The 26,102-nt window shown below is 53.3% G+C and overlaps 1 protein-coding gene across 5 annotated transcripts; it reads left to right on the top strand.

Moving 5' to 3' along the window:
• The first annotated feature begins 529 nt into the window (after positions 1 to 529).
• On the top strand, positions 530 to 25,395 carry FRMD8 (FERM domain containing 8). Of its 5 annotated transcripts, none has more exons than XM_055312602.1 (12): positions 530 to 672; positions 952 to 1,036; positions 2,522 to 2,686; positions 6,955 to 7,056; positions 7,449 to 7,507; positions 7,639 to 7,805; positions 9,760 to 9,978; positions 12,128 to 12,251; positions 12,354 to 12,482; positions 13,138 to 13,281; positions 19,858 to 20,062; positions 23,561 to 25,395. In XM_055312602.1, exons 2-12 carry the CDS (start codon positions 952 to 954, stop codon positions 23,677 to 23,679), a joined length of 1,518 nt encoding a protein of 505 aa, XP_055168577.1. In that variant the 5' UTR covers positions 530 to 672; the 3' UTR covers positions 23,680 to 25,395. The 5 variants fall into 5 exon arrangements, with proteins under 5 accessions (XP_055168577.1, XP_055168561.1, XP_055168586.1 ...); XM_055312586.1 differs by having other exon boundaries at positions 2,519 to 2,686; XM_055312595.1 differs by lacking the exon at positions 530 to 672 and adding an exon at positions 681 to 793 and having other exon boundaries at positions 2,519 to 2,686.
• Positions 25,396 to 26,102: the final 707 nt, after the last annotated feature.

Raw genomic sequence — 26,102 nt, 5'->3', positions numbered from 1 at the left:
GAGAGTCGCTGGAGACCATTAAGTTCAACCTCTTCACTTTACAGATGGGAAACTGGGGCCCGCTGGAACAGGGGCTTGTCCAGGCTAAGTCTGGACAGGGACCCATTCTTCTGACCGCAGCGAAGAGTCCGCATCAGCCATCATGGCCCAGGGCCGCTACATTACATGCTGCTGCCTGAGTCACCTGTACCCAGCACCCAGAACTGTGTGCATCCCTGATGCGTCCCAGGAAGCATCTCCCTTTTACGGGTGACGGGACCAGCCCCAAACCACACGGAGTGCCCAGAGCTAGGCCACCACTCCCGACTTCTTGAACCTTCGCTACACCTTGTCACAGGCCCGCGGGCAGTCCTGCGGGGGCCGGGGGGGGCCACCCGCTGACCACGAGCGAGAGCAAACGCGCAGAACCACCGTGCGGGGCGTCCCAGGCTTGCGCGGGCCCCGGGCAGGGCGCGTGCGCAGCAGCCCCGAGCTCCCATTGGCTCCCGCGGACCGGGAGGCGGGGCCGTGCGCGTCGCGCTTCCTCCGCCCCAGCTTCCGCGTCGCGGCTGGGCCAGCTGGACCCCGGGTCGGTGGCGGAGTCCTGGCTCACTTTGGGGCGGGAGGCGGAGCTGGAGGTCGGAGTCAGACCGGGAGCCTGGGCTCAAGCGGCGGGCGCTGACTCCCTCCGAAGTGAGAGCGCGGCGACGCCCTGCGCGGGTTCCCGCCCCGGGCATCCCGGCCAGCCCCAGCCTCGACCCCCTCCCGACTGCCGGCGCCCTGACCCCTCCCACCGGCGTCGGCCTCGAGTTGGGTGAAGACCCGCTAGCCTGCGCACCAGTGCCTCCAGCTAACGCTGTTCACCTTTGCAGATGAGCGGGGACTCCGCCCTTCCCTGAGAACTTGAGGGCTCCCCAACCCTCCCATCCCTGGATCCCCCCAGTAACCAGTGCTTTCTCTTTCCCTCTGCAGATGGACGGGACAGAAGGCACTGCTGGGCAACCGGGCCCCGCTGAGCGGTCCCATCGAAGCAGCGTGTCCTCCGTGGGAGCCCGAGGTGGGTCCCTGTCCCCGCCACCTACTTCTCTATACCCAGCTGGGGCCCTAGCCCTGGGGAAGTGGCCGTGGCTTGTCATCTCTTTCATTAGAGAGAATGTTATATATCAACAGGCAAGGTCTGTGAAGGTGTAGAAAAAAAGAAAAAAAGACAGCACCTGGCCTCTGCCACTAGGCTGTTGGCCAAGGTGGGTACTGTTCTTTAATTTCCCCTTTCTCATTTGTAAAAGGAGTATGCCTTGCAGAGCTGTGAAATTCAAATGAAATCTCATGAATGAAGAGTGACACATTCACGTTCTCTGATTTCTTTCTCACAAACAATGGTTTGGAAGCAGGGATCATTATCTTCATTTTATAAGGAGGGAAATTGGGCCCTAGAGAGGTTAAGTCACTGGGTACTGGAGCCTGCAGTGCCTCTCAGTTGCCCCTACCTGAAAAGTGAGTGTGAATCACAGGCTCCTGGAGATGATTTTATGGTCCGTCAAGAAAATAGCAGTTACAGAAGAACAGACTGGAAATCCAAAATGCCCTTTCACTTGTGTTAGTGATAAACTATGCCTTTGCCTTTCATTGGCTTCACTCCATTTGATCCACAGCCACACTTTGAGAGAGGTGTGTTCTCCCTGCTTTAAGATGAGGCGACTGACATTCACACTTGCTGGAGAAGTCAGCGTGTTAGCGGGGGCCCAGGCTAGGATTGGAACCCAAGTATATTGGCCTCCAGGCTCGGTGCTCCCCTATGGTTCCTGCAGCTCCAGGGATGGGGATTTGAATGTGGCTACTCTTCCAAGGGTCTTCCTTCAGCACCAGACTCCAGATAAGATCATACGGGCTATCACAAGTAACCACTCAACCGTTTTAGGTTGTATTTCTCCTGGCCTGTTTAGACAGTCCTGAAAGCCCATAGAATTGGGTCCTGAGGCTTGAAGAATCCTGTGGGAGCTGAACCCTGGAAATTGCTTTACCCTGGGGCTGCCTTGGGAATCCTCTATTCCATCTTAGCTCGGGCCAGAGAGAGACAGCTACTTGCCTAAGGATAACAGTGAGTTTGGCAGCTCTCCTGCCTCACAGCCTGATATACTCCTGTAATCTCAGGACAGATTCAGCCTGTTTCTGCCTCAGTACCCACCTGTGGAATGTTCTCTGTCAAGGAAGAAGCTGAGCAGAGTTGTTGGGGCTGCCAGGAGAGTGTGTGGGGTGCAGTAACCAGTCTTAATTTGAACCTTTGGGAGTTAGGGTGGGGCTGGTCCCTGGGCCAGAATTGCTGGATTTCTGGGTGGTTTGAAGGTCTCAAGTAAGTCTTAACAGCACCCTACACAGGATCCTTTGGGGATGCTGGGGCTCTGTATCTGCAGGGTAACCTTGGTCACCCCAGGGGGCGTAGGGTGGGAACTCCAGCCCCAGTGGAGGGTAGTGAGTTCCTTGTCAGCATATGTATGCTTAGGTAGCAGGCTCAGCTGACCCTGGCCTGCCTCCATTGCAGCAGCTGACGTCCTGGTGTACCTGGCGGATGACACAGTGGTGCCCCTGGCTGTGGAGAACCTGCCCTCGCTTAGCGCCCACGAGCTGCACCGAGCTGTCCGTGAGGTCCTGCAGCTCCCGGACATCGCCCTAGATGCCTTCGCACTCTGGCTTGTGTCCCCTCTGCTGGGTAAGCCTTGGCAGTGAGAAGCCCATGCTGGAGGGTCGGGAGGGCAATGAACCAGTGGGAAGGGAAGGGGCAGCTTCCAGAACTTATGCCCGTTCTCCATAAGAAGAAGGTGGGACCTGTGTATGTCCTGGAGCTATCCCCCACTTTGAGGCCCTAGAGCCCTAAGAGAACACCTGGCTCTTCTGCCCCCACCTTCTTTCTCTCCTAGTGGCAGAGGAAGGGTCAAGTCTGACTCTCAGCCTGGATGCTGGAGTCTGGGGCACAAGGTGTAGCAGGGAGGAAAGGGCTCCACATTCAGTGAGCATGTAGTCAGTGCCACAACTTGAGCTGGCATTTCTTTCTTTCTTCTTTATTTTTTTTAAAGATTTTCTTCATTTATTCATGAGAGACACAGAGAGAGAGAGAGATGCAGGGACACAGGCAGAGGGAGAAGCAGGCTCCATGCAAGGAGCCCAGCCTGGGACTCGATCCCAGGACTCGATCCCGGGACTCCAGGATCACACCCTGGGCCAAAGGCAGGTGCCAAACCGCTGAGGCACCCAGGGATCCCCTTGAGCTGGCATTTCTTGAGCACGATTTCTCCTTACCCTCACGGCCCAGCCCGGTGTTGCAGATAAGGCCATTGAAGTTTGGAGTGGCAGGTTCACTGAGTAGTAGGACTGAGGCCAGAGTGGAACCTGGGGGTACCCTCAGCCAGCCTCTTTGAACTGCATTCTGCTCCTTGCGGGAGGGAGAAGGTGGACCTGGCCTAGGGGAGTGGCTACTCCTGAAGGCAGGGAGGGTGGAACAAGTGGGAGCCCCACTTTTCTGCAGCCCTGCAGGAAGGGAGTCAAAGGAGAGGATGCCTTGCGAGGTGCCAGGGCCAGGCATATCTGCCAAGCTTAAATATTCTCCTTTCTTGTAGAAGAACAGAGGCTAGAAGAGGGGTGACTGGTTCCTCGGAGGCCCCTAGCAGTTACCTCTTTCTTGAGACCAGTAGAATTTATGCCTCTACCATAGAGGGAGGATCTCTGCCAGCCTGGTGGGAAAGGGAGTGCCTTTCCCATATGTCCCTGTCCTGTCCTTGTCTGTCCTCCCATGTCCCTTCCCATATGTCCCTGTCCTCCCTCCCATTGGAGCTTCCTGTCCAGCTGCTACTCTCGCCTACCCTCTTCCTGCCAACATGTCTCCTCCGCCTGCTTCCCACCCAGGGCAGCTGCCCCGTTGTCCCCCCCACACCCTGGGTGTTGGTCAAAACTGTTGGTCCCTTGGTTTGTGTCTTTGGGAAGCTGGGGGTGGCTGGCCTCTGTCCTGCCTCAGGCTCCCTGTTCCTGCAGCTGGGCGGCTGTTTCTTCCTCCTCCTTCCTCCGCCCCCACTTCCTCCTCATCACATTCCTCTTCCCCTGTGGCAAGAACATGAATGGGCCGCCTGTGTGGCCAGCAGGGTCACCCTGGGGCACCACCCTATCCAGGACGAGGGTGGCTAGAGGCCCCAGCACAAAGTCAGCGCCCACTTGGTTCCCAGGCTGGGTTCAGGAAGTCTGAAAGGCTGTTTCAGCTTTGACTCGGGTCCCTCAGAACTCTTGGCTGCTCTCCATCCCCCATAGTGGGTTAAGCGGGGAGCAGATGGCCCAGGGCTAGGTGGCCGGGGCAGGGTGCTGTCTGGTAGAGCCACTCTTCAAGCTGGATGTGTGGGGAGTTTTGTCCTTCACAGTGCCCTTGTCACTGCACGGAACAAGCTCCGGGGCACACGAGTCTCACTTGGGTGAAAGCCTCCAGACAGGAAGGGCCCATCTGATAGTGTGTGGGACCACAGGATCAGTGCCCTGCTTTGATCATGGGAGTCCTCGGAGCTGCTGGGGCACAGGGTCGGGATGGGCTGTAAGCAGAGGGAAGGGCACCGTTGCCCAGGGTCCCCTCTCCTCAGTGTGTCCAGGGACCAGCTCATCAGGTACCTTGTTCATCTCACGAGTATGTGTAGAGCCACCTCCTCCACCCCGTTTTGGCTGGTGATCTCGATGCTTGGGGACGCAGTATCCTGGCTCTCAGGGACCTCACGGTCTAAAGTGTGCTACGGGAGCTCTGGTCCTGGTTTAGCCACCAACACTTGGTGGCCTTGGGCAGGCACTGTCCCTCTTTGGGCTTCAGTTTTCCACCTGGCCAGTGGGTGGCCTCATGCACTCCAGCGCTGACATCCTGTGAATGTCCAGGCAGAGAGCAGGTGGAGGCCCTGCTGAGTGGCCTGGGCAGTGGGGTTGCAGAGGGAGCCTTTCCTGGAGAGGAGAGGACACTGTCGCTGGGGGCTTGTGGCCAGTCCCCCTCCTGGGGAGTGGTGAGGCAGGGCTGGCAACAGATGGGTGCAGCAAGCACCTAGATAGGAAATGAGGGCTGAGGAGAGGTCAGAAATCTGATTCTGAAAAACGCTGGCAGAGAAAGGGATGTGAAGAAGCTGGATGCAGGATTGGATGGGAGAGGCTGCAGGCAGGAGGGAGGCCAGTTTGGGGGCTGTGACTACTGTTTTGGGTTAAGATTAGGAACCAGGGGATCCCTGGGTGGTTCAGCGCCTGCCTTTGGCCCAGGGCATGATCCTGAAGACCCGGGATCAAGTCCCGCATCGGGCTCCCTGCATGGAGCCTGCTTCTCCCTCTGCCTGTGTCTCTGCCCCTCTCTCTCTCTCTCTCTCTCTCTCTCTCTCTCTCTCTCTCTCATGAATAAATAAATCTTAAAAAAAAAAAAAAAGATCAGGGACCAAATGGAAGCCTGAAGAACAGAGATGAGGACCCTTGACTTCAAGCTGGGAGGATAAGGCTCTGGGGCTCATAGTGGGAGATTAAGCAGGGAGAGAGGGGTCCAAAGAGGGGTCAGACGGCAGGAGAGGTTAGTTGATGGGATAGATGTTGTCATTCCCATTCCTCTACTTCCGCCAGCCACCTTTGTTTATCACCTGTGGCTTAGAAATGGCGTCTGACTTCTCAGAGGTGTGGTTGCTGGCACATGAGATGAGAGCACTTTCTCATTACTGGCCCAGGTTGTCGAGTCCGGGGTCCCGCTGGCTGCCCAGAATCAAGAGATGGGCATGAGTGGTGCACTTGGCCATTCTGCCGACCTTTGTGAGGACCTATGGCCGGCCAGGGGTACAGCAGTGAATGGGACAGAGCCACTCATGCTGGAGTAACCTGAGGGCTCACCAGCTCGTGGGGCATAGACCAGGAGATGACATCAGATAGTGGTAGACAGTGTCAAGGCAACCAAATGAGGGTGTAGTTGGTGTGGTGGAGGGTGATGGAGTGGGGGTGCTGCCTCAGTGGATGGTCTGGGGAAGGAGACACTTGAACCAAGACCCAAGCCAGTCAGCCATGTGAAGATCTAGTGGAGAGAGAGCCCGAGGCAGGAGGAACAGCAAGTGCAAAGGCCCTAAGGCACTGACAAGCTGGGAAGGTTCAAGGAATTGAAGAAGGCCAGTATGGCAGGAGCAGAGTAGGAAGGGAATGAGGTGGGAGAGCTGGATGGCATGGAATGAAGGTCAGCTGGAGCCCCTGGGGGAGATGCTGGAGGTGGGGCCTGGTGAGGGAGAGGTCCAGCCTCTGCCAGGGGCAGGGGAGGGCAGCCCCTTGGGCCTCTAGGCTTCAGTTACCAACTTTGAGCTCTGCTTCCTAATGGCCGTCCTGCAGGGTTCATCTGTACCACCATCCCTGGCACCTTCCATCAGCCACAGCCTCTCCACTCCGGGCCACCCCCATGCTGCAGGGAGTCCGAGGCTGGCACTGTCTAGAACCTCATCCTCTCTCACTGTGTGACTTTGGACAAGTAACTTAACCTCTCTGAGCCTCATTTCTCCCAATGAGTGAAATGAGGATAGTGTTTTCATGGGACAGATGTACATAATCCACTTGAAGTGCTTCTGACCGCTGATACCTACTCAGTTAACACTGGCCGTAACTGGGGTGCCTAGTGGCTCAGTTGGTTGAGTGACACTCTTAGTTTCTGTTCAGGTTGTGATCTCAGGGTTGTGAGATTGAGCCCCACATCGGGCTCCACACTTAGCAGGGGTTCTGCTTGAGTTTCACTCTCTCTCCCTCCCCCTCTGCACCTCCCCTCCCACCCTGCCCCAGGCATATGTGTACGCTCTCTCTGTCTGTCTGTCTGTCTCTCTCTCTCAAATAATAGATAAATAAATCTTAGAAAAAAAATTCCTGGCCATGACTGCCATCGTCGTTGCTGTGTTAGTGGGCGGCAGTCATATCACTCAGAGGCCGCATACACAGGCCGCTTCCTCTCTCGTCCTGCAGAGGTGCAGCTGAAGCCCAAGCACCAGCCCTACAAGCTGGGCCGCCAGTGGCCAGAACTGCTCCTGCGCTTCACTGATGCTCCTGACGATGACGTGGCCATGGGTTAGTGCTGCTGCCAGGGTGCCCCTGTCTCAGGCCCACCTAGGCCTCCCCTGGCAGGTGGGGCTGCCCTTGCTGAGGGGTGGGACCAGCATCTCCCCCTGGGCACCATCACCTCAGGATGCTGGAGGTGGGGCCTGGTGACAGGGAGGCCCAGCTGCCAGGGCCAGGGGAGGGCAGCCCCACAGGCCTCTGGGCCTATTACCAGCCTTTACAGGTTCCTCGAGGGGAACCCAGGAGAGGGTGGCCTGGGGGTCAGCTATGCATCCCCCTCTCTGGACAGTCCTGAGGTTTTGTCAGTTATGGTGGGTGAGGGGGCACTGGGCCTGTCAGGGGAGAGGGTGAGGCTGGGCCAAGCCAGGGGACCAGGCAGTGACCCCAGCCTTTCTCCTCAGATGAGCCTTCCCTGCAGTTCCGAAGGAACGTGTTTTTCCCAAAGCGGCGGGAGCTCCAGGTGAGGCCGTGAACCCCAGGTGGGACCACCCATCTCTGGTGCCCTGTGTCCCTCCTCCCCTTGTCCCTAGACCCCTGAACACTGGTCGTCGAACCAGCTGAGCAGCCCCTCCCTACCACACCGGCCCGTAGATCCATGATGAGGAGGTCCTGCGGCTGCTCTATGAGGAGGCCAAAGGCAACGTGCTGGCCGCACGGTACCCATGCGACGTGGAGGACTGTGAGACCCTGGGCGCCCTGGTGTGCCGCGTGCAACTCGGGCCCTACCAGCCTGGCCAGCCCACTGCCTGTGCCCTGAGGTGAGGGCCAGTGGGACCTGAGGCAGGGGCATGGGGTGGGGAGGGTTGCCCTGGAATCCTACTTCCAGGAGGAAGTCAGGAGGCCTAGGCCCTAGGGCTGGCCCTGACACTGTGTGACCTTTGACAAGTCACCCTACCTTTCTCAACCCCTTTCCCTCATCTGCACTGGACCTGAGAATTAGGAGATTTGAGTGAAGTGACATCTGTGAGAAGAGCCCCAGGTGTGCATGAGGGTGGAACCCAGCCTCCACCTGAGGTCAGAAGGGAGTTGAGCTTGTTCTTCTGGGGTCACAGCCCAGACTGACCAGATATTGACCCCCAGTCACCAGGAACAGTCCAGCTTTGTCCCAAACTCCAGGGACGAGGCCCTATTCCTCAGACATCCCAGGATGCTGGCTCTGTGTCTTCCATCTCCGGAAGCCATGCTCCTTGCTCTGTGAATTGAATCTGCCGTGGAAGCAGACCAGGCTATTCTCTGACCTCCTTGAACAATGATCCTGAGGCTCAGAGATAATCCCAATGAGGATGAACTTTCAGCACAGCCTGCTCCTAGACCCTGGGCCCATCCCCACCCCAAAACTACAGTGGACAGTGTGTTGGAGGAGAGGATGTGCAGAGACAGGGCCCTGTGCCAGGTGACTTAACAGCTGGGACTCCCCAGGGACCACCCAGCTTAGCTGAGCCTAAGGGCTCCCACTGAGCCGGCTAAGGCTGGTGGCCATAGGAATCCTGGCTCTGGGGCGTTTCTATTCTTGCTGTGGCTGATGGCAAACGCAACCCAGACTGTTTATACTTGAGGGACTTTGTCAGCCAGAATCACGGACAGGTCCAGAGGTGGTCGAGATGCAGAGGTTCTCAGATCTGCAGACACTTGTCCTCTCTCTCCTGGGCCAACCCTGTGTCCTCTGGGCCGGCTTACACTCAGGCCAAATGGCCCAACAGTTGTTTGCTGGCAGGGAGAGGCCTCTCCCCTTACACTCCAGTCCTCAGACTTACTCTGACACCTCCTTCCCCTGGCTGAGCCTCAGATCCACCCAAAGGAGACCCAGTGGCCAGGGCACGGATTGGCTTGCCCTGAACCTACACAGACCCCATGCATAGGAGAGTGGGGAAGGCCAGATTTCCAGATGACAAGCAAGAGTTGTTGCTGGAAAAAGGGATGTGGGGGCACAAGCAGTGGAAATGCCCACAGCAGCTCCGAGAAGGGTGGTTGGGCCTCCAGGTCAGCATGGGTTCTTTCCTCCCCTCAGCCCTCCGGAAGCTCCAGCAGAGCCCCCTTCCCTCTGGTGAGAATGGCATCCTCAGCAATAAGTGTTTGGTGCCAGGCCCATGCTGGTGCCCTTCCATGCAAGTAGCTGTCTGTGCCCCTGTTTCCTCTGTGGAGAAACTGGGCCTCTGAAAAGGTGCTCCCCACTCCCAGACAGAGCTCTGGCTGCAGGCCCCCCACTGGCCCCGAAAGCAGCGCTGTTACCTCGAGGTGCTTACTGTAGGGTTGCCTGTTATTGGAAACCTTTCCTTCTTGAACCTGTGCTGGTGGATTGTGGGTTGCTGTTTTGGTTTTTGTTTTTCATATCCTTGTTTGGCAGAAAATTCATGAAGAGCTGTAGGTCACTTGCCACACCATTTTTGCATTGTAAAAGTTCCACTAGCTCAGAAATCCAGACCTTCCTGACTCAATGACAGGTGCTATGCTGGAAGCCTCCAGCCAACAGGCTGGCTGCGAGGCAGGTCTGCTTTCAGCCTGCCTGCTGGTCCGCTGGCCTGCCCTTCGGGCCTCTCACCAGCCGGGCTTGCTATTGGGCTCACAGCCGTGGGCTCTCTGTTGGTTCCCATCCAGGACCTTACCTGCCTTTGCTGTGAGCGAGCCGCACCCTGAGGACCTCAGCACCTCCAGCCGGGCCCCCAGCCCCAGAGCCCCTCCTCATGCTGGGCACCCACCTTCCTTCCTGTGCAGGGAGAAGCTGGATTCCTTCCTCCCTGCCCACCTCTGCAAGCGGGGCCATGGGCTCTTTGCGGCACTCCGGGGCCGAGGGGCCAAGGCGGGGACAGGTGAACAGGGCCTGCTGAATGCTTACTGCAAAGTGAAGGAAGCTGGCGACGGTGAGCACGGGGCCTCCTTGAGCACCCACTACCGTGCCTACCTCCTCAAGAGCCACGAGCTGCCCTTTTACGGGTGAGTGATTCCCTGGCTTTGTCGCCATGGGCAGCCACCGCCCTGGGGTCTCTGCTGTCCCCTTCCCCTGACAGCCCAGCCATTGGTCTTGGCCTTTACTAGCATGGCCTGCCAGGGCATCAGTCTCTGCTCCAGCCAGGCTCTGTCTTCACATGAGCCAGCACTGCAGGCCCCACGGGTACTGAGCTAGACGCCTGTCCTTGCCTCATTCCTGTCACAGGCCAGACCACCAGACAGGTCTTCCTATTCCGCCTGCCAGTCACTTGGTCGGTAGGCCTGCTGACCTCCCATTGAGCCCACTCTCCCTCTCACGCCTGTTCACGTCTGCTTGGTAGCTCTTGGGCACCTGCTGCATGCCAGTGTTCTAGGCGCCAGCAGGACCTCAGTGAGCAAAGGGACCTGGTCTGTGCCTGATGGGGCTAACGATCCAGAGGGAAGAGAGACAGCAGCAGAGGTTGAGAACAGACTGCAGGTGGGCAGAGGCACCAGCCAGGTGACCAGTGAGGACAGTCACCAAAGGGGACAATACTCCAAAGGGGAGCAACGGCTCAGGCCAGGCGGTGATGATGCCAGAGGTGAGACATGGTCAAGTGTCGGAGATGTTGAGGTGTAGAGTCAACAGAATTTGCTAGACAGGTAGACAGTGGAACAGATGAAGGAGAGGAGACGGAGCTCCCAAGGTCTGGTCAGAGGCAACTGGAGGATGACGTTGTCATCAAATGAAGTGGGACCGTGCCATGGAGCAGATTGGGGAAGGTTGGGGGTTTGGTTTTGGATGTGCTGATCTTAGATGCTTGCTGGATATCCAGGTGGCATTTCTGAGTGAGCATTAAAGTTTCTGAGTCTAGAGGCAGGTAATAATTGGTGGGCATCAGCATTTGGGTGGTTTGAAACCTGGAGCTCCAAGACATGGCCAAGGAGGTGAGTATGGACCAGACGCAAGGAGACCCTGGGCCAGCAAGGCAGGCAGGTGGGTCTCTACAGGCCAGGTAAAGGGGCCTTCCAGGGCAGGAGAGAGTAATTGAGCCTCCCATGCTGCTGCTTCCAGGTCAAGTTCAACCTGTCCTGTGCGACTGGTGGTTGACCTCCAGCATCAGGGTGGCAGCGGGTGAAGGAGAGTGAGAAAAGACTGGAGACAGCGAGTGTGACCAACTCCTTCAGGGATCAGTGCTGTGAAGTGGAGTCGAAAGATGCAGCATTTGTGGGTGGGGTCGGGGCAGAAGATCATTAATTTTCCTGATGGACGAAATGTGTGGGTACAGACAGGGATGACCCTCTAGAGGAGGGGGTAGATGAGGCTAGGCAAGTGGCTGCTCCCGGTTGCTTCAGTGACTCAGTGAAGTAGGAGTCCCAGCCATTCGCTGGGCTCATAGAAGTTCTTCCAGGAGTAGGGACAGGAGTGAGGCTGCTTGCAGGAATCAGAGGGAGCACATGCTGGCCTCCAGGCCAGGTCTGGGGTGAGGGTACAGCAGCGCGGAATTCGGCAAGGGCTCTGGCTTCGCCTGCTGCCAGGGGGCAACAGGCCAGACTGCCAGAGGAGGAGGAAGGACACAACAGGGTAGGGGAGAGGGCGGCAATTCAGTGGGTCGGCGTGCCAGGGCCACATCCTTCCCCCTTCCCCGGTATCAAGCCCCAAAGCCTCCCTCATGGACCTTGAGCAAGTGTAGCTTGACCCCACTGCTGCTGAGGGGCCTTGGCCTGACAGACAGCAGGCCGAGGGGCTCTCCCAACCCTGACGTGGCCTGGCCACCTCCATCTCTGCCCCAGCCCCTACAGCCCAAGTCCTTGGGCTCCTGGTAATTCCCTGAGCACCGCTTGCTCCATCCCACACCCAGATTCACGCTCTTCCTCTGTCTTCAGTGGCCGCCCTCCTCTGTGCCACTCACTTCCTCCTCCTGCCTGTTCAGACCTTCCTGTCTGGTGAGACCAGCACAGATGCCGCCACCTCCAGGAAGTCTCCCTCCTCTTCTCTCACGATTTCTCCCTCCCTAGGGGCAGGTTTCATTGAAACTTCAGGTCATCAAAATGGCTTAAACTTCTCATGTGCCTGGGGCAGGCCGGGCCAGAGCATTGTGGTGGTGGAACCCAGACCCTGGACTGTCGGTTCTTAGTGCCAGAGGCAACAAATTAATAGCAGTTCTCTCCCCAGGTGTGCCTTCTTCCATGGCGAGGTGGACAAACCGGCCCAGGGCTTTTTACACCGGGGTGGGCGAAAGCCAGTGGCCGTGGCCATCAGCTTGGAGGGCGTGCATGTCATTGACAGCAGGGAGAAGGTACCTCCGGCTCCTCCAGGGTGGGACCTGGGTTGGGGGTGGAGGGCCTCACTGGAGAGGGAGTGGGGCCCTTACCCACGCCTTCTGGTTCTCTTGGGCCAGTGGTTGGCCTGGAGGCAGACTGGATGGCTTGCTGACCTCCCTCCCTCAGATGTCCCCATGGCCTCCAGTGCCACCCCGGGGACTTCCTTGGGGTCTGTTCTACATCAGCTTTTCTGCCTAGCGTGTGAGGTAGGAGCGTGGTTAGGGCAGGGGGAGGTGCAGCTGGGGTGAAAGCCTCTGAGTGGAGGGAATCTGGCATGGCCTGGCCGCTCTGTTGGACCAATGGCTGAAGACTAGTTATTGGTTTTCCAGAAAAGCCTCACGACTAGAAGCCTTCCTTGGCTGCCTGAGTCCTGCTTCTCCCACTCCTGCCCTGTGGGGCGATTTCTCAGCACTTGGGCAGGAGTCTCTCCTAAGCTAGCAGGAAAGTTTTAGATGACTGCTGCTTGTCCCCAGAGTGGCACCCCAGCCCTTCCTTGCGTGCAAATATGCCGGGCCCAGAGCCCAGCTCAGCTTCTTGCTGAGTTGCTACCTAGTTGATTTCCAGGAAAAGGTCATCCTTCCCACTGGCCTCTTGCCTCAGGTGACTATCTCAGCTGTCAGGGGCCTGGCTGGCTAGTGAGAAGTGCTGTGGGTTAGGAGTTGTCAGCCTCCCCAGACCACAGCCTCCTCTGAGGGTCTGATGAAAGCTGCCACTCCTCAGAGAAATTCACACGGGAATTTAGCCTCAGCCTTACAGGTTTATAGCCTGGTAAAGTGTCCCCTCCTGGTGGCACCTGAGCAGGATGGGGTAGGGGAGTGGACTGCTCAACCGAATCCAAACTCTGCATCTCCCTCTGGCCAGCATGTCCTGCTGGGCCTGCGCTTCCAGGAACTGTCGTGGGACCACACCTCCCCCGAGGAGGAGGAGTCTGTCCTGTGGCTAGAGTTTGATGGGGACAACGAGGGCACACCGGTCAACAAGCTCCTTAAGATCTACTCCAAGCAGGTAGTGGGCGTTGCCTACACTGGGGGTGGGGATGGGGTGAAGTGTGGTAACCCTGAGCTTAGGGTGCCCCAGGCTATGGGAGGCTCCAGGCTGGCTGACAAGGAGGTGAGGGCTGCTGAGGGCCTGGGGACCAGGGAAGCTGACATCAGCTTATCTGTGGCCACCCTTGTGAGTCAGAAGGCCTAGTTTGATGCCACCCTGGGCTTCCTAGTTCTGTGTGACTCTAGGAGTTGGGTGCTTTCAGAGCAGGAGCAGGCGTGACAGGGTGAAGGCCCCACGTGCCTTGGTTTCGCTCTGTTCAGCCAGCCCCCACCCCTGCCCCTCCTGCTCCTGCCCTGGTCATGGCACAGGCCTTCCTCCCACACTTCCTCCTTTCTTCTCAGCAGACACTGGTCAGAACCCCTGTCCTTGAAAGCACACCTCCACCCCTGCTGCCATCTGGGGTCCCTGGACCCTCCATAGGTGCTCTCCTTACTCTGGCCTCCCCTCCCACTTGGCCACACATCTGGCCACAGCCAGCCTCTGCTTTGCCACACGTCTGTCCTCTATTGCCACTCAGCTTGACCTGGGGCTCCTGGACACTCCACCCTGTCCCCTGTGGTAGCTGCCCTGACCTCCTGCCCTGAGCATCCACAAGTTCTTCCCTCTTACAGCTTTGAATACTCAGCTGGCCCCGCCTTTTTGCTGATGATTCCATAATTTTTGCATTACCAGGCTAGACCCCTTTTTAAAGTAAATGTTTTATTGAATTATAGAGAAAAGCGCCCAAATCCCAAGTGTAGAGCTCAACGGGTTTTCCCAGAATAACCCACGTAATACCTTTCAGGTTGCAAAATAGAACTAGGACCCCAGGAGACCCCTCGAGCCCCCTCTCTCGCCTCCCCTCGACCACCACCAAAGGGACCCCCATTGTGACTTGTTTCAGCCATGAGTCATTCTGCCTGTTTTTGAACCTTCTGGTGGCAGGTCTGCACCGTGTGTTCTGTCCCGTCTGATTTGTTCTGCTCTGCGGTGTGTTTGTGAACTTCGTCCTCACTGTAGGTAGCAGTGACTGGATCTTTTGGGGTGCTCTCTGATGTTCCAGCATCAAATTCACCGGTCTTGACTTTCCATTCCATTGCTGAGGGACGCTTGGGTTTCCGGTTTATGACTATCGCCAGTGACACTCGTGATCGCTGCCATGCGTGTCCTTTGTGCGCGTGTGTGGGTGTACACCCGGGAGTGGAACGGCTGGGCTAGCAGGTCAGTGCATGCACCCTCGAACAGACACTGCCCATTGTCCACGAGAGCTTGCTGCTTCGCATCCTCTCCCTCGGCCCGTTGTAGCCGCTCTGGAGGAACAATCGTGCTATCTCCTTATGGTTTTTTCCTATGTTTTTTAGTCCATTTTATTGAGGTATAATTTACAGTAAGCACCCATTTTAAGAGTAAGTTTTGATGCATTAACGTGCCTGTGTAACCACCACAGCCAGGCAGCAGAGCAGCTTATTTGCTGAGCTTGTATCTTTCTAGATGTTAAATGTCTGTTCACACCTTTTGTCCATTTTTTATTGGAGTACTTGTATCACCCCCCAAATCTCCACCTGGCTATTGTTGGCCTCTCCCACTGCCTAATGAGGTTGGCAACTTTTTTTTTTTTTTTAAGATTTTATTTATTTATTCATGAGAGACACACACAGAGAGAGAGGCAGAGACACAGGCAGAGGGAGAGGCAGGCTCCATGCAGGAAGCCCAATGTGAGTCTCAATCCCAGGACTCCAGGATCAGGCCCTGGGCCGAAGGCAGCGCTAAACCACTGAGCCACCCGGGCTGCCCCAGGTTGGCAGCTTTTATGTATTTATTTGCCATCTGGGTGTCCTCTGTTTGTTGAAATTTTTGCCAGTTTTTCTTTGTGGTTGCCTTTTTTTTTTTAATTCATCCTTTAGTACCTTTCTTGTCTGCTTTTAGAGTCATCTCCCACCTGCTACTTGATGCTTCCCACAAGCTCTCCCTAGAGTTTCGCTTTCTCCAGAGCTCGCTATAAATACACTCCGCTACATGTGTACATGCACATAACCCTACATATTTACCCAAGCAACATAAAGACATATGTCTACAATGATACTTGTACTCAGGTGTTCATGGCAGTTCCATTTATAATAACTGAAGCATCAGAAACAGCACACATGTCCATCAGCTGGTGAATAGGGAAACAAATTGTGGTATACACACACTATACGTAACATGTGCAGCCTTTGCAACTGGCATCTTTCCCTGACTTTATGTTTTTGAGACCCGTCCATTGTATGATGTGTCAGTTGGTCCCTTTACGTTGTCAAATTGTACTCCACATTGTGCGTGAACCTCAGGTCAGCTCTTCATCCACTGAAAGATATTTGAGTTGTTTCCAGTTTGGGGGCTTTTGTGAATAAAGCTGCTGTAAACATTTGGGCATATGCCTTCATTTCTCTTGTATAAGTCCCCAGGAGTGTGATTGCCAGATTGTGTGAAAAACCTCATATCGTCCCTATCAGAAACCAAACTGCCAAAAAAGAGAAAGAAAGAGAGAGAGAGAGAGAGAGAGAGAGAAAGAGGGAAAGGGACCAAACTGCTTTCCAAAGTGACCGCACCATTTTTGCATTCCCACCAGCACCATCTGAGAGTTCCAGGTGCTCCAGTCTGCCCAGCACTTGGTCTCTGCCAGTCTTGTCTGCCATTCTCATAAATGCAGCAGCTTCCATTTGCCTTTTCCTAAATTTCGTGATGTTGATCATCTTTCCAAGTGCTTATTCTCCATGCACATATTGTCTCTGACAGAGGGTCTGTTCAGATCATTGGTCCATGTTTTCATTAGTTTCTTTTTCTTTTTCTTTTTTTAAGATTTTATTTATTTATTCATGAGAGACACAGAGAGAGAGGCAGAGACAAAGTCAGAGGGAGAAGCAGGCTCCCTGTAGGGAGCCCGATGTAGGACTCAATCCGGAACTCTAGGATCACGCCCTGGCGGAAGGCAGGCGCTCAACCCCTGAGCCACTCTGGTGTCCCAGTTTCTTTTTCTTTTAAAGATTTTTATTTATTTATTTGAGAAAGAGAGAGCACAAGGGGGTGGGCAGAGGGAGAGGTAAAAGCAGACTCCCCACTCCCCAGGACCTGGGATCATGACCTGAGCCAAAGGCAGAAGCCACCTAGATGCTCCCTCATTGGGTTATTTTCCTATTTGGGTTGTGAATGTTCATTCTATAATCTGTATCCTTTATCAGATATGTTTTGCAAATCTTGCAGTCTTTGATTTGACTTTTTACTTTCTTAATTTTTTGAAGAGATGTTAATTTTGATAGAGTCCATTTCATCAGGTTTTTTCTCCTTATGGTTCCTAAGAAATTATTGCCTTAAAAAAAAAAAAAAGAGGGGAGCCCTGGGTGGCTCAGCAATGTGGCACCTGCCTTTGGCCCAGGGTGTGATCCTGGGGTCCCTGGATCGAGTCCCACATCGGGCTCCCTGAGGTGAGCCTGCTTCTCCCTCTGCCTGTGTCTCTGCCTCTCTCTCTCTCTCTCTCTCTCTCTCTCTCTCTCTCAGTGTCTGTTATGAATAAATAAATAAAATCTTTTTTAAAAATTAAAAAAAAAGAAAAGTAATTATTGCCTAACCCGAGGTCACAAAGATATTCTATATTTTTTCCTAGAAGTTTTATAATTCTTAGTAAAATTTCAGAAACTAGACGTTTTATAATTTTGGGTCTGTGATCCATTTCAAGTTGCTTTTGTACATGAGGTGTGATATATAGATCAAGATTCACTCTCTCTTTTGTTTTGGTTTGGTTTGGTTTCAGTGTTATTTGTTGAAAAGACTGTGCTTCCATCATTGAATTGCCCTTGTGTCTCTGTCGCAATTGGCCAAGTGTGTGTGGGTTTATTTCTTGATTATCTGTTCTGTGCCCTTGATCTATGTGTTTGTCTTTCACTAATAATCATACTCTATTGATTACTGAAACTTTATAGTAAGTCTTGAAATCAGATAGGATGATTTCCAGAACTTCGTATTTTCCAAAATTGTTTTTGACTATTCCAGTTCCTATGCATTTCCATATAAATTTTAAGATAAGCTTGTCGATTTCTACCCTTTCTTCCCCAGAAAAGCTTCTGGGGTTTAGACCAAGATTGTGTTGAATCTGTAGATTAATTTGGAGAGAATTGACATCCTAAGTCTTCCAGGCCATTTATTTTTATGTCTCCATTTATTTGTCTTTGATTTTTTTCACTAACATTTTATTGTTGTCAGCATACAGATGCTTTTATCATATTTTTCTCTAAGTATTGCTTTGCTTTACTTTCTCTTCTTGGTGCTAGCCTAGGTGGTACTTTTAAATTTATTTACTAGTTTTATAGTGACATAAAAGTTTATTGCTCTCTCAATAACATTATAGGTAGGCAGTCCAGTCTAGATCTGTTATTGTGGACTCACAATCCTTTAACCTTATTGCTCCACCATGCATATTCCCTAATCTTATTTTTCTTTTTAGGATTTTAATTATTTTTTAAATTAAAAATTGTATTTATTTATTAATGAGAGACAGAGAGAGAGAGAGCAGCAGAGGGAAGAGCAGGCTCCACGCAAGGAGCCCGACGTGAGACTCCATCCTGGGTCTCCAGGATCAGGCTCTGGGCTGAAGGCAGCGCTAAACTGCCCAGCCACCCAGGCTGCCCAAGGTTTTAATTATTTATTCACGAGAAACACACAGAGAAGCAGAGACCTTGGGAGAGGGAGGAGAAGCAGGCTTCCTGCAGGGAGCCCGATATGGGTGGGACTCAGTACTGGGACTCTGGGATCACACCCTGTGCTGAAGACAGACGCTCAACCACTGAGCCACCCAGGCATCCCTATTCTCTACTCTTAAATTCACCTCATGGTCCAGGATAGCTGCTTCAACTGCAGCTATCACATCTACATGCTAGACAACAGGAAAAAGAAAAAGGAGAGGACAGGCAATCCCCCCTTTTAATTTCAATTTTTAGTTGTTCGTTGTGGTATGTAGAAATACAGTTGATTTTGTTATCTACATATTCATATGTCCTGCAACTCTGTTAAACTCACTCACTGGTTCTCATAGTTCTGTTGCAGATTCTTTGGGGTTTTCTCTGTAGACAGTTGTGTCGTCTGTGAACAGGGATAGTCATGTTCTGGCTTTCCAGTCTGCATGCCTCTATTTACTTGGCCTGATTGCAATCCCTTGGACCTCCAGTACAGTGTTGAGTGCGTGTGAGCAGACATCGCAACTTGGTTCTGACCTTAAGGGGGACATATATCCAGTCTTGCTCTCAATAAGTATGGTATCAGCTACAGGTCTTGGAAAGACACCCTCACTGGATTGAGGAAGTTCCCTTCTTTTCCTGGTGTGCCAAGCTTTATCTTGAATGGATATTAATTTTGTCAAATGCGGTATAGTTTTAATGGCAGGCAGCATCACACCATGATTGGGGTTTTATTCCAAGGAACTTAGAGGGCTCCCCTGTTGTGCTTACAGCCCAGGGGCCTCTGTTTCCACTGGCCCTCCTGTTTACCAGCCTAGTGCCTGCCAGCTCTGCTTGGTGGAGTCACTCAGTGAGAAAAGGAGGCAGGGGTGGAGAGTAGATGCTGGCTTCTGCTCCTGGGCCTGGGCTGGGTCTCCTGCCCTGCCCCCAGCCCCCAGGATGGGTTGTGTTACTTCAGAGAGGCCTTGGAATGCACTGGATGGGGGCAGGTACCAGGCCACTTGCCACTTGTCTGTCACCTGGGGGCCATTCCCTTGGCCTCTAACCCTGCTCTTCCTGTGAGTGCTTTTTGAAGCACAGGCAGGTATTATTGATCCACCTCCGTCCCTGCTGCATCCCACTGCCTATAGCAGCACCTGCCACAGGTAGGTACTCAGTAAATGTGTAACCTGACTAAAGGATGCCACATGCTGACGGCTTTCTCTATATGGATCCACCAGACTCCCGGCATCCCTGTCATACGGTGTCCAGACCATGCTCACTGACATCCGGTCACTTCTCCTTTTCTGTCAATATGTGTTATATTTAAAATTTGTTGAGAAGGTAGCGCTTTGGAAGAATGTGTTCAGAGGGAACCCGTCAGCCTGTGGTCTGACCACCATCTTCTTCATAGGCCTGCAAACTCTTCTCTCAGACAACTCCCCTCCATTCTTACAACCCAGAAAGCTCTGTCCTGGGTCCTCTTCTTCATCAGCCTCCTGTAACTGCTGAGATTCCTCCCCTATCTGGCTTGACTGCTACAGCCCCTGGCACTCAGCCTTCCTGGCCTGGGCCTTCTGCCAGAATGTTCTTTCTTACCCATCCCACCTCCCAGACCTGAGATGGGAACTCATCCATCAGGCCTGACCTCCAAATTCAACGCAGACGGATAGCTCCCCTGTCCCCTGGCCCGCAGAGCACCTGACCCCCTCTTCTTTTTTGTGTGTTTGTTTCATCATCTGCCTCCCCCAGCAGAAAGCAGGGGCTAGTCCATCTCATCCATCTCACTCCGCACAGCATGAAAAGGCTGGGCCTGGGCCATACATAGCTCACCACCCAGGCCTCAGGGTGGTCCCTCTGTCCTCCCCAGGCCGAGCTGATGAGCAGTCTCATCGAGTACTGCATTGAGCTGAACCAGACTTCAGAGCCTGCTGCCTCCCAGGAAAATGTGTCTGGCACACCCTCAGCCGCTGGTGCCCCACCACCTCCCATTCAGCGCCCACAGCTGCGGAGGCAGGGCAGCGTGGTATGCAGCCGCCTCCAGCATCTCTCCACCATTGACTACGTGGAGGAAGGTGAGCACATGTTCACGTGTACACACATACACACACACATGTGCACACCTAGGGAGCCCTAGGGACAGGGAGCTGCTAAGTGATTCCAGAGGCATCGAGTTAGGGTCCAGCTGGAAGGGACCTAATTGGAGGATGGGGGTGAGGTCAGGGGAGGGTTGCATCTGTGAGTTCTGTGATTGGGAACGGGCCTTTGGGACCCTGGCAGGAAGGATCCCTCCCTGTCCCTGTCCACAGATATGTTTCCTGCGGCTGTGTCCAGTTGTGAAAAACTAGAAACTCCTGAAGTCTGTTCTTTCAAGTGTGGATATAGAAACAATGGGCCACATCCGGTGGACTCGGGGCAAGTGGTAAAAGGGCAGGACCCTTAATGCAGTGTGGTGTCTCACATCAGGCCCCGGAGCAGACAGACATTTGTGAAAGAGCTGGTGAAGTACAGAAGTCTGTAGTTTAGTTAATCATGTTGCATTGATGTTTATTTTTTACTTTTGGCAAATATACGATGGTATTGGAAGATGCCAGCATCAAGAGAAGCTAGACGAGAGTACATAAGAACTCTTTGTATTATCTTTTCTTGATAAATCTAGAATTATTCCAAAATAGGAAGGTTTAAATGTAGTAAGGATGACCTGCATTTAGATAGCAAAATGTAGGGGATTCCTGGGTTGCTCAGCGGGTTAGCACCTGCCTTCAGCCCAGGGCATGATCCTGGTGTCCCGGGATCGAATTCCGCATCGGGCTCCCTGCATGGAGCCTGCTTCTCCCTCTGCCTGTGTCTCTGTCTCTCTCTGTGTGTCTCTTATGAATAAATAAATAAAATCTAAAAAAAAAAAAATAGCAAGATGTAGGGGCACCTGGCTGGTTTAGTCAGTGGAGCATGTGACTCTTGATCTTGGGGTTAGGAGTTCAAACCCCATGTTGGGTATAGAGATTACTTAAATATAAAATTTTTAAAATAGGGATCCCTGGGTGGCGCAGCGGTTTGGCGCCTGCCTTTGGCCCAGGGCGCGATCCTGGAGACCCGGGATCGAATCCCATATCGGGCTCCCGGTGCATGGAGCCTGCTTCTCCCTCCGCCTGTGTCTCTGCCTCTCTCTCTCTCTCTCTCTCTGTGACTATCATAAATTAAAAAAAAAAAAATTAAAATAAATAAATAGCAAGATGTTCACAATAAGGTCAAGTAATAAAAATCAGGTAATAGGACCACCCACGCAAGACTGCATCTGTGTATAGGAGGGACATGTGCCAACTGTAGTGGTGAATTGCTGTAACTTCTACTTTTTTCCTTGTGTTTCTTTGTAGTATTTACATTTTTGATGACAAGCATATCTTTTTTTTTTTAAGTTTTTATGTTTTTTTTTTTTGTTTTTTTGTTTTTTTTTTTATGATAGTCATACAGAGAGAGAGAGAGGCAGAGACATAGGCAGAGGGAGAAGCAGGCCCCATGCACCGGGAGCTTGACATGGGATTCGATCCCGGGTCTCCAGGATCGCGCCCTGGGCCAAAGGCAGGCGCCAAACCGCTGCGCCACCCAGGGATCCCTCTTTTTTTTTTTTTTTTTTAAGATTTTATTTATTAGAGGGGAGAGGCACAAGTAGAGGGAGAAGCGGGGAGCCTGATGCGGGGCTCAATTGTGCAACCCTGAGATCATGACCTGAGCTGAAACCAAGTTGGCCACTTAACTGACAGACACCCAAGCACCTACAAGCATGTCATTTTTATCATCAGGAAAAGCAAAACAATATTTTTTTTTTAAGATTTTATTTATTTGACAGAGCATGAGCACAAGCAGGGGGGAGATGCAGAAGGAGAGGGAGAGAGGGAGAAGGAGAAACAGGGAGCCTGACACGGGGCTGGATCCCAGGACCTTGGGATCATGATCCGAGCCAAAGGCAGATGCTTAACCAACTGAGCCACCCAGGTGCCACGTGAAACAATTTTTCTGTAACGTGACCGTTTCTCCGTTTCTACACCTTGGTGTGGCTAGCAGGCGTGTCACCCCAGCTCCCTATTGTGGGACATGACAGTTATTTCCAGTTTTCAGCCACTATAGACAACACAGGTATTGCTAAATCCTTGCTTGGAATCTGAACCATTTCCTCAGGATCATTCCCTAGAAACAGGGTTGCAGTGTCAGACGGCATGCCTGCTGGCCCCCCTCCTGGGAGGGCATACACTCCAGTCATCTAGCCACTCTCCAGCACACTAAAAGAGAACTTGTTTGGGTTTGGTTTGGTGTTCGAGCATTAGTGAGGTTGGACCGATTTTGTGTGCTTGGTCATTTTTCTTCATGGATCATTGTTCACTTATATGTGTTGTCTATTTTTCTTTTGTTGCTAGATTTCTTTTTTTTAAGATTTTATTTATTGGGCAGCCCCAGTGGCTTAGCAGTTTAGCACCGCCACCTTTGGCCCGGGGCGTGATCCCAAGGACCTGGGATCGAGTCCCACATCAGGCTCCCTGCATGGAGCCTGCTTCTCCGCCTCTCTCTTCTTTGTCTCTCCTGAATAAATAAATAAAAACTTAAAAAAAAAAAAAGATTTTATTTATTTATTCGTGAGAGACACACAGAGAGGCAGAGACATATGGAGAGAGAGAAGCAGGCTCCCTGCAGGGAACCTGATGTGGGATCATGTTCTGAGCCAGAGGCAGACACTCAACCACTGAGCCACCCAGGTGCCCGTTGCTTGATTTTGTTAATTAACATCTTACATTAATGTGGTGTATTTGTTACAGTTATCGAACAAATAAGGATACAGTATCATTAAACTCCTTTATTTTAGCCTAATGTTCTTTCCAGTGGTAGGCTCCCATCCAGAACGCCACACTACATTTAGTTGTCATATCTCCGTAGGCACCCCTGGGCTGCGACAGTTTCTCAGATTTCCCTTGTTTTTGATGACCTTGGCAGTTTGGAGAAGGACTACTTGGGGATATTGTAGGATGCCATGTAACTGGCATTTGCCTGGTGCTTTCCTCATGCTCAGGCAGGAGTTGTGGGCTGGGGAGGAAGGTCCCAGAGGTAAAGTGCCATTTTCATCACACCTGTCAAAGGTGCATTATCAACATGACTTAGGACAGTTGATGTTGACCTTGGTCACCTGGCTTGAAATTTAACTTATATGAATTCCTTTTTTTTTCTTATGGAGGCTCACCTTCAGCCAGCCTCCTGTGCTGTAGGTGTTTTATTTCTTTGGTCTGTTCTTGAACTGGGTTGAGCAAAAGCTCCTGGGACAGCAGAGCTGACCCAGCATCAAATGCAAAACCCGGATTTGCCTCTGATGCAGAAGGCTAACCACATGTCTTGCCCTTGGCAGCACTGGCAGACGAGCTTCAGTGGGGTCTGAGGCTCAGACAGTTCGTGGATGCAACGAGGGGGACCCAGTGTGAGCAGGTTCTGGAAGGAGCCAGCCCCTGGTGCCAGAACCCAGGCTCCCAGGGGCGTGGACCATCACACCCCAGGAAGCCCTCCCTCAACACGTTCTTCTTATTCCTTCATAGGTCAGCAGATCAAGCGGGTGAAACCAAAGCGCACCACATCCTTCTTCAGCCGGCAGCTCTCCATGGGCCAGGGGAGCTACACCGTGGTGCAGCCCACCGACAGCCTGGAGCAGGGCTGAGGGTGGCAGTGCCGGGCAGGGGGAGGGCACAGGGAGGTCCTCCCTGGACCTAGCCCAGCGCTCTTCTCCCAAGGGGCAGGACCAGGCTGTGGCTCTGGTGTTGGGTAGGAGGATTACCTCGGAGAAGAAAGAAGCAGCTTCTGTGCCCGTGGTGGTACATGGGCCACGCAGAGCTGGCTGGGGACTCCCGCAGGGTCTTCCTTGCAGCCTGCCTGCCTTTCCCCTGGACTCAGCCCCACTGCTGTCTCAGGACCATCTGAGGAGGTTCTGGCCACCTCCTCCCAGCCAGGGATGTGCCCTTCTCAAGATGGAAAGTGTCCCCAGCTCTGAAGTCCTCAGTGACAGCCCTGATGGCAGGTGGCCGACAAATAGGGTTCAGGACTATAGGTCCAATGTGTGTCTTTGGTCTTTTCCCTGGACTTTGGTGACCACATCCCTGCATTTCTTCTGCCACATTCCACCCATGCTGCCAGTCTGGGCATGGCCCTGAGGGGTGGGAAGGAGGCCTCCCTGGATTGAACCACAGCAGGAACAGAGAGAGTGAAGCCTCCCACCCATACTCTCTCTGGCTGGATGGAACTGGAGGGAGCCAGGCAAGGCCTGGCTCAGGGAGCACTCTGTGCCCCTCACTCAGGCCTCTTGTGGTCAGGACACATTCTGACTGGAGGGAAAGTGCCTTTTTGCCAGCTTTTGATGACAACACTGTTCCAGGAGGTGGCTGCCCTGTGGACCAATGTGCCCACCAGATCCACACTCTACACTTAAAGAGGCTCCCAAACCACCCTGGACTTCAGGTTCTAGTTTTGCTCTTTTTTTTCATCTGCTTCAGTTCCACAAAGCGTGTGAACTCTAGGGTAACGAGAAGATGCCCCCACCAACCTCAGAGCTGCTGGCTCTCCTTCAAGATGGCGCCATGGTGTCCACCCTCCTGACCCTGGGGGTGGCCCATGCAGGGAAACGTCCTATGCGACTTGGTCTCCTCTTTCCAGGGACATTGTAGGGAGGCTGGATGTGGCACTGGGCATGTTTTTTAACCTGCTTTCCCCTCCTGGCATCTCCCAGAGGAGCCGTCCCAGCCCCTCTGCTCCTCCATGGTGGGTCCATGGCCCTCACAGCACTTCCTGGGACTTTCCATAGGAAGAAGCAGGCGCAGCTCAGCACTGGATTCTGCTTTGTCCTCCGTCTTCCCTCCCTCCCCGCTGAGAGCCTTGGCAGAGGAAATGCAAACTGGTCTCCAGGGTCAGAGCCCATTCCCTCCTCTTCCTTATAGTGGCTTTTGAGCACTCCAGATGTTCTGGGGCGGACTTGCCTCCAGCAGTAGGGACTTTGTTACTTGTTATAATAAGTAGGTGTCCCCAGCCTTGTGGAATGTCCCAGCCAGAGGACATCTTGTCTCCCCTCCTGGAGTCACTGTACCTGAGTGGCTGCAGCCCGCCAGGCACCCAGCCCTCTGGTTATCTCTCCTCTCGATCTTTTGACCCAAATGAATGTTTATCTGCTGGGCTTGAGGGTGTCGGGCGTGGACACACATTACTTGTTTTTATCCTTCAGTCTGTCTGTTTTATCCTTCAGTCTTCTGTTCTCTGAGCATCCTTTGTGCCAAGACCTTTTCTGCCTGCCCTTTGGGACAAAGCAGTATTTTACCAAGTGCCCTTTGAATATTCTCATTCTTTTGTATCATGTGACTTCTTAATAATAAAATAAATTTCTAGCGAACTTTGGGCGGTTTTTGGTACTGAATAATGAGGGTGTGTTGGTTGCACCCCGGGAGTTGACTACAGGCTGCTTGTTTGAAGCCCGACGACGTAAGACTCCATCCCCGGTCCCCAGGATTATGCCCTGGGCTGAAGGTAGCGCTAAACCGCTGAGCCACCCGGGCTGCCCTTGGTTGCTTTTTTATTAAACACACAGCAAAAGGGCAGCCCGGTGGCTCAGCGGTTTAGCACCGCATTTGGCCCAGGGCCTGATCCTGCAGACCCGGGATCGAGTCCCATGTCAGGCTCCCTGCATGGGTCCTGCTTCTCTCTCTGCCTGTGTCTCTGCCTCTCTCTCGCTCTCAAGAATAAATAAATAAAACATTAAAAAAAAAACACACACACACAGCAAGGTAATGCAGCTTTCTGGGCTGCTGAGTTCAATGGAGAGCCCAGAGGGCGGTTTTCCAATGTCAGTGATTGGTCAGGGATGCCTTTGGTAAGGTCCAGGAGGGACTTGGGGATTCATGGTGGGACCAAGGTGGGGGGGTGTGCAGGGAGGCCGGGGGAGGAGGAGTCAGTAGTGGGCAGGCTAGAGCCTTTGTCCCTGTCCCCTGAGCCTACGCCATACAACAGTGGCCTATAGATCCCCCACTGCCCTGTTCTTCCTCACACTGAGGGCTTGGGGCTCTGGGGAGAGTCTGGATGCCAGCACATCAGCCAAGAGGC

Source organism: Nyctereutes procyonoides, unplaced genomic scaffold, assembly GCF_905146905.1.
Source record: "Nyctereutes procyonoides isolate TBG_1078 unplaced genomic scaffold, NYPRO_anot_genome, whole genome shotgun sequence".
Classification (NCBI taxonomy): domain Eukaryota; kingdom Metazoa; phylum Chordata; class Mammalia; order Carnivora; family Canidae; genus Nyctereutes; species Nyctereutes procyonoides.
The sequence above is the reverse complement of the archived record's forward strand: the minus strand, read 5'-3'. Positions and strand labels throughout refer to the sequence as shown.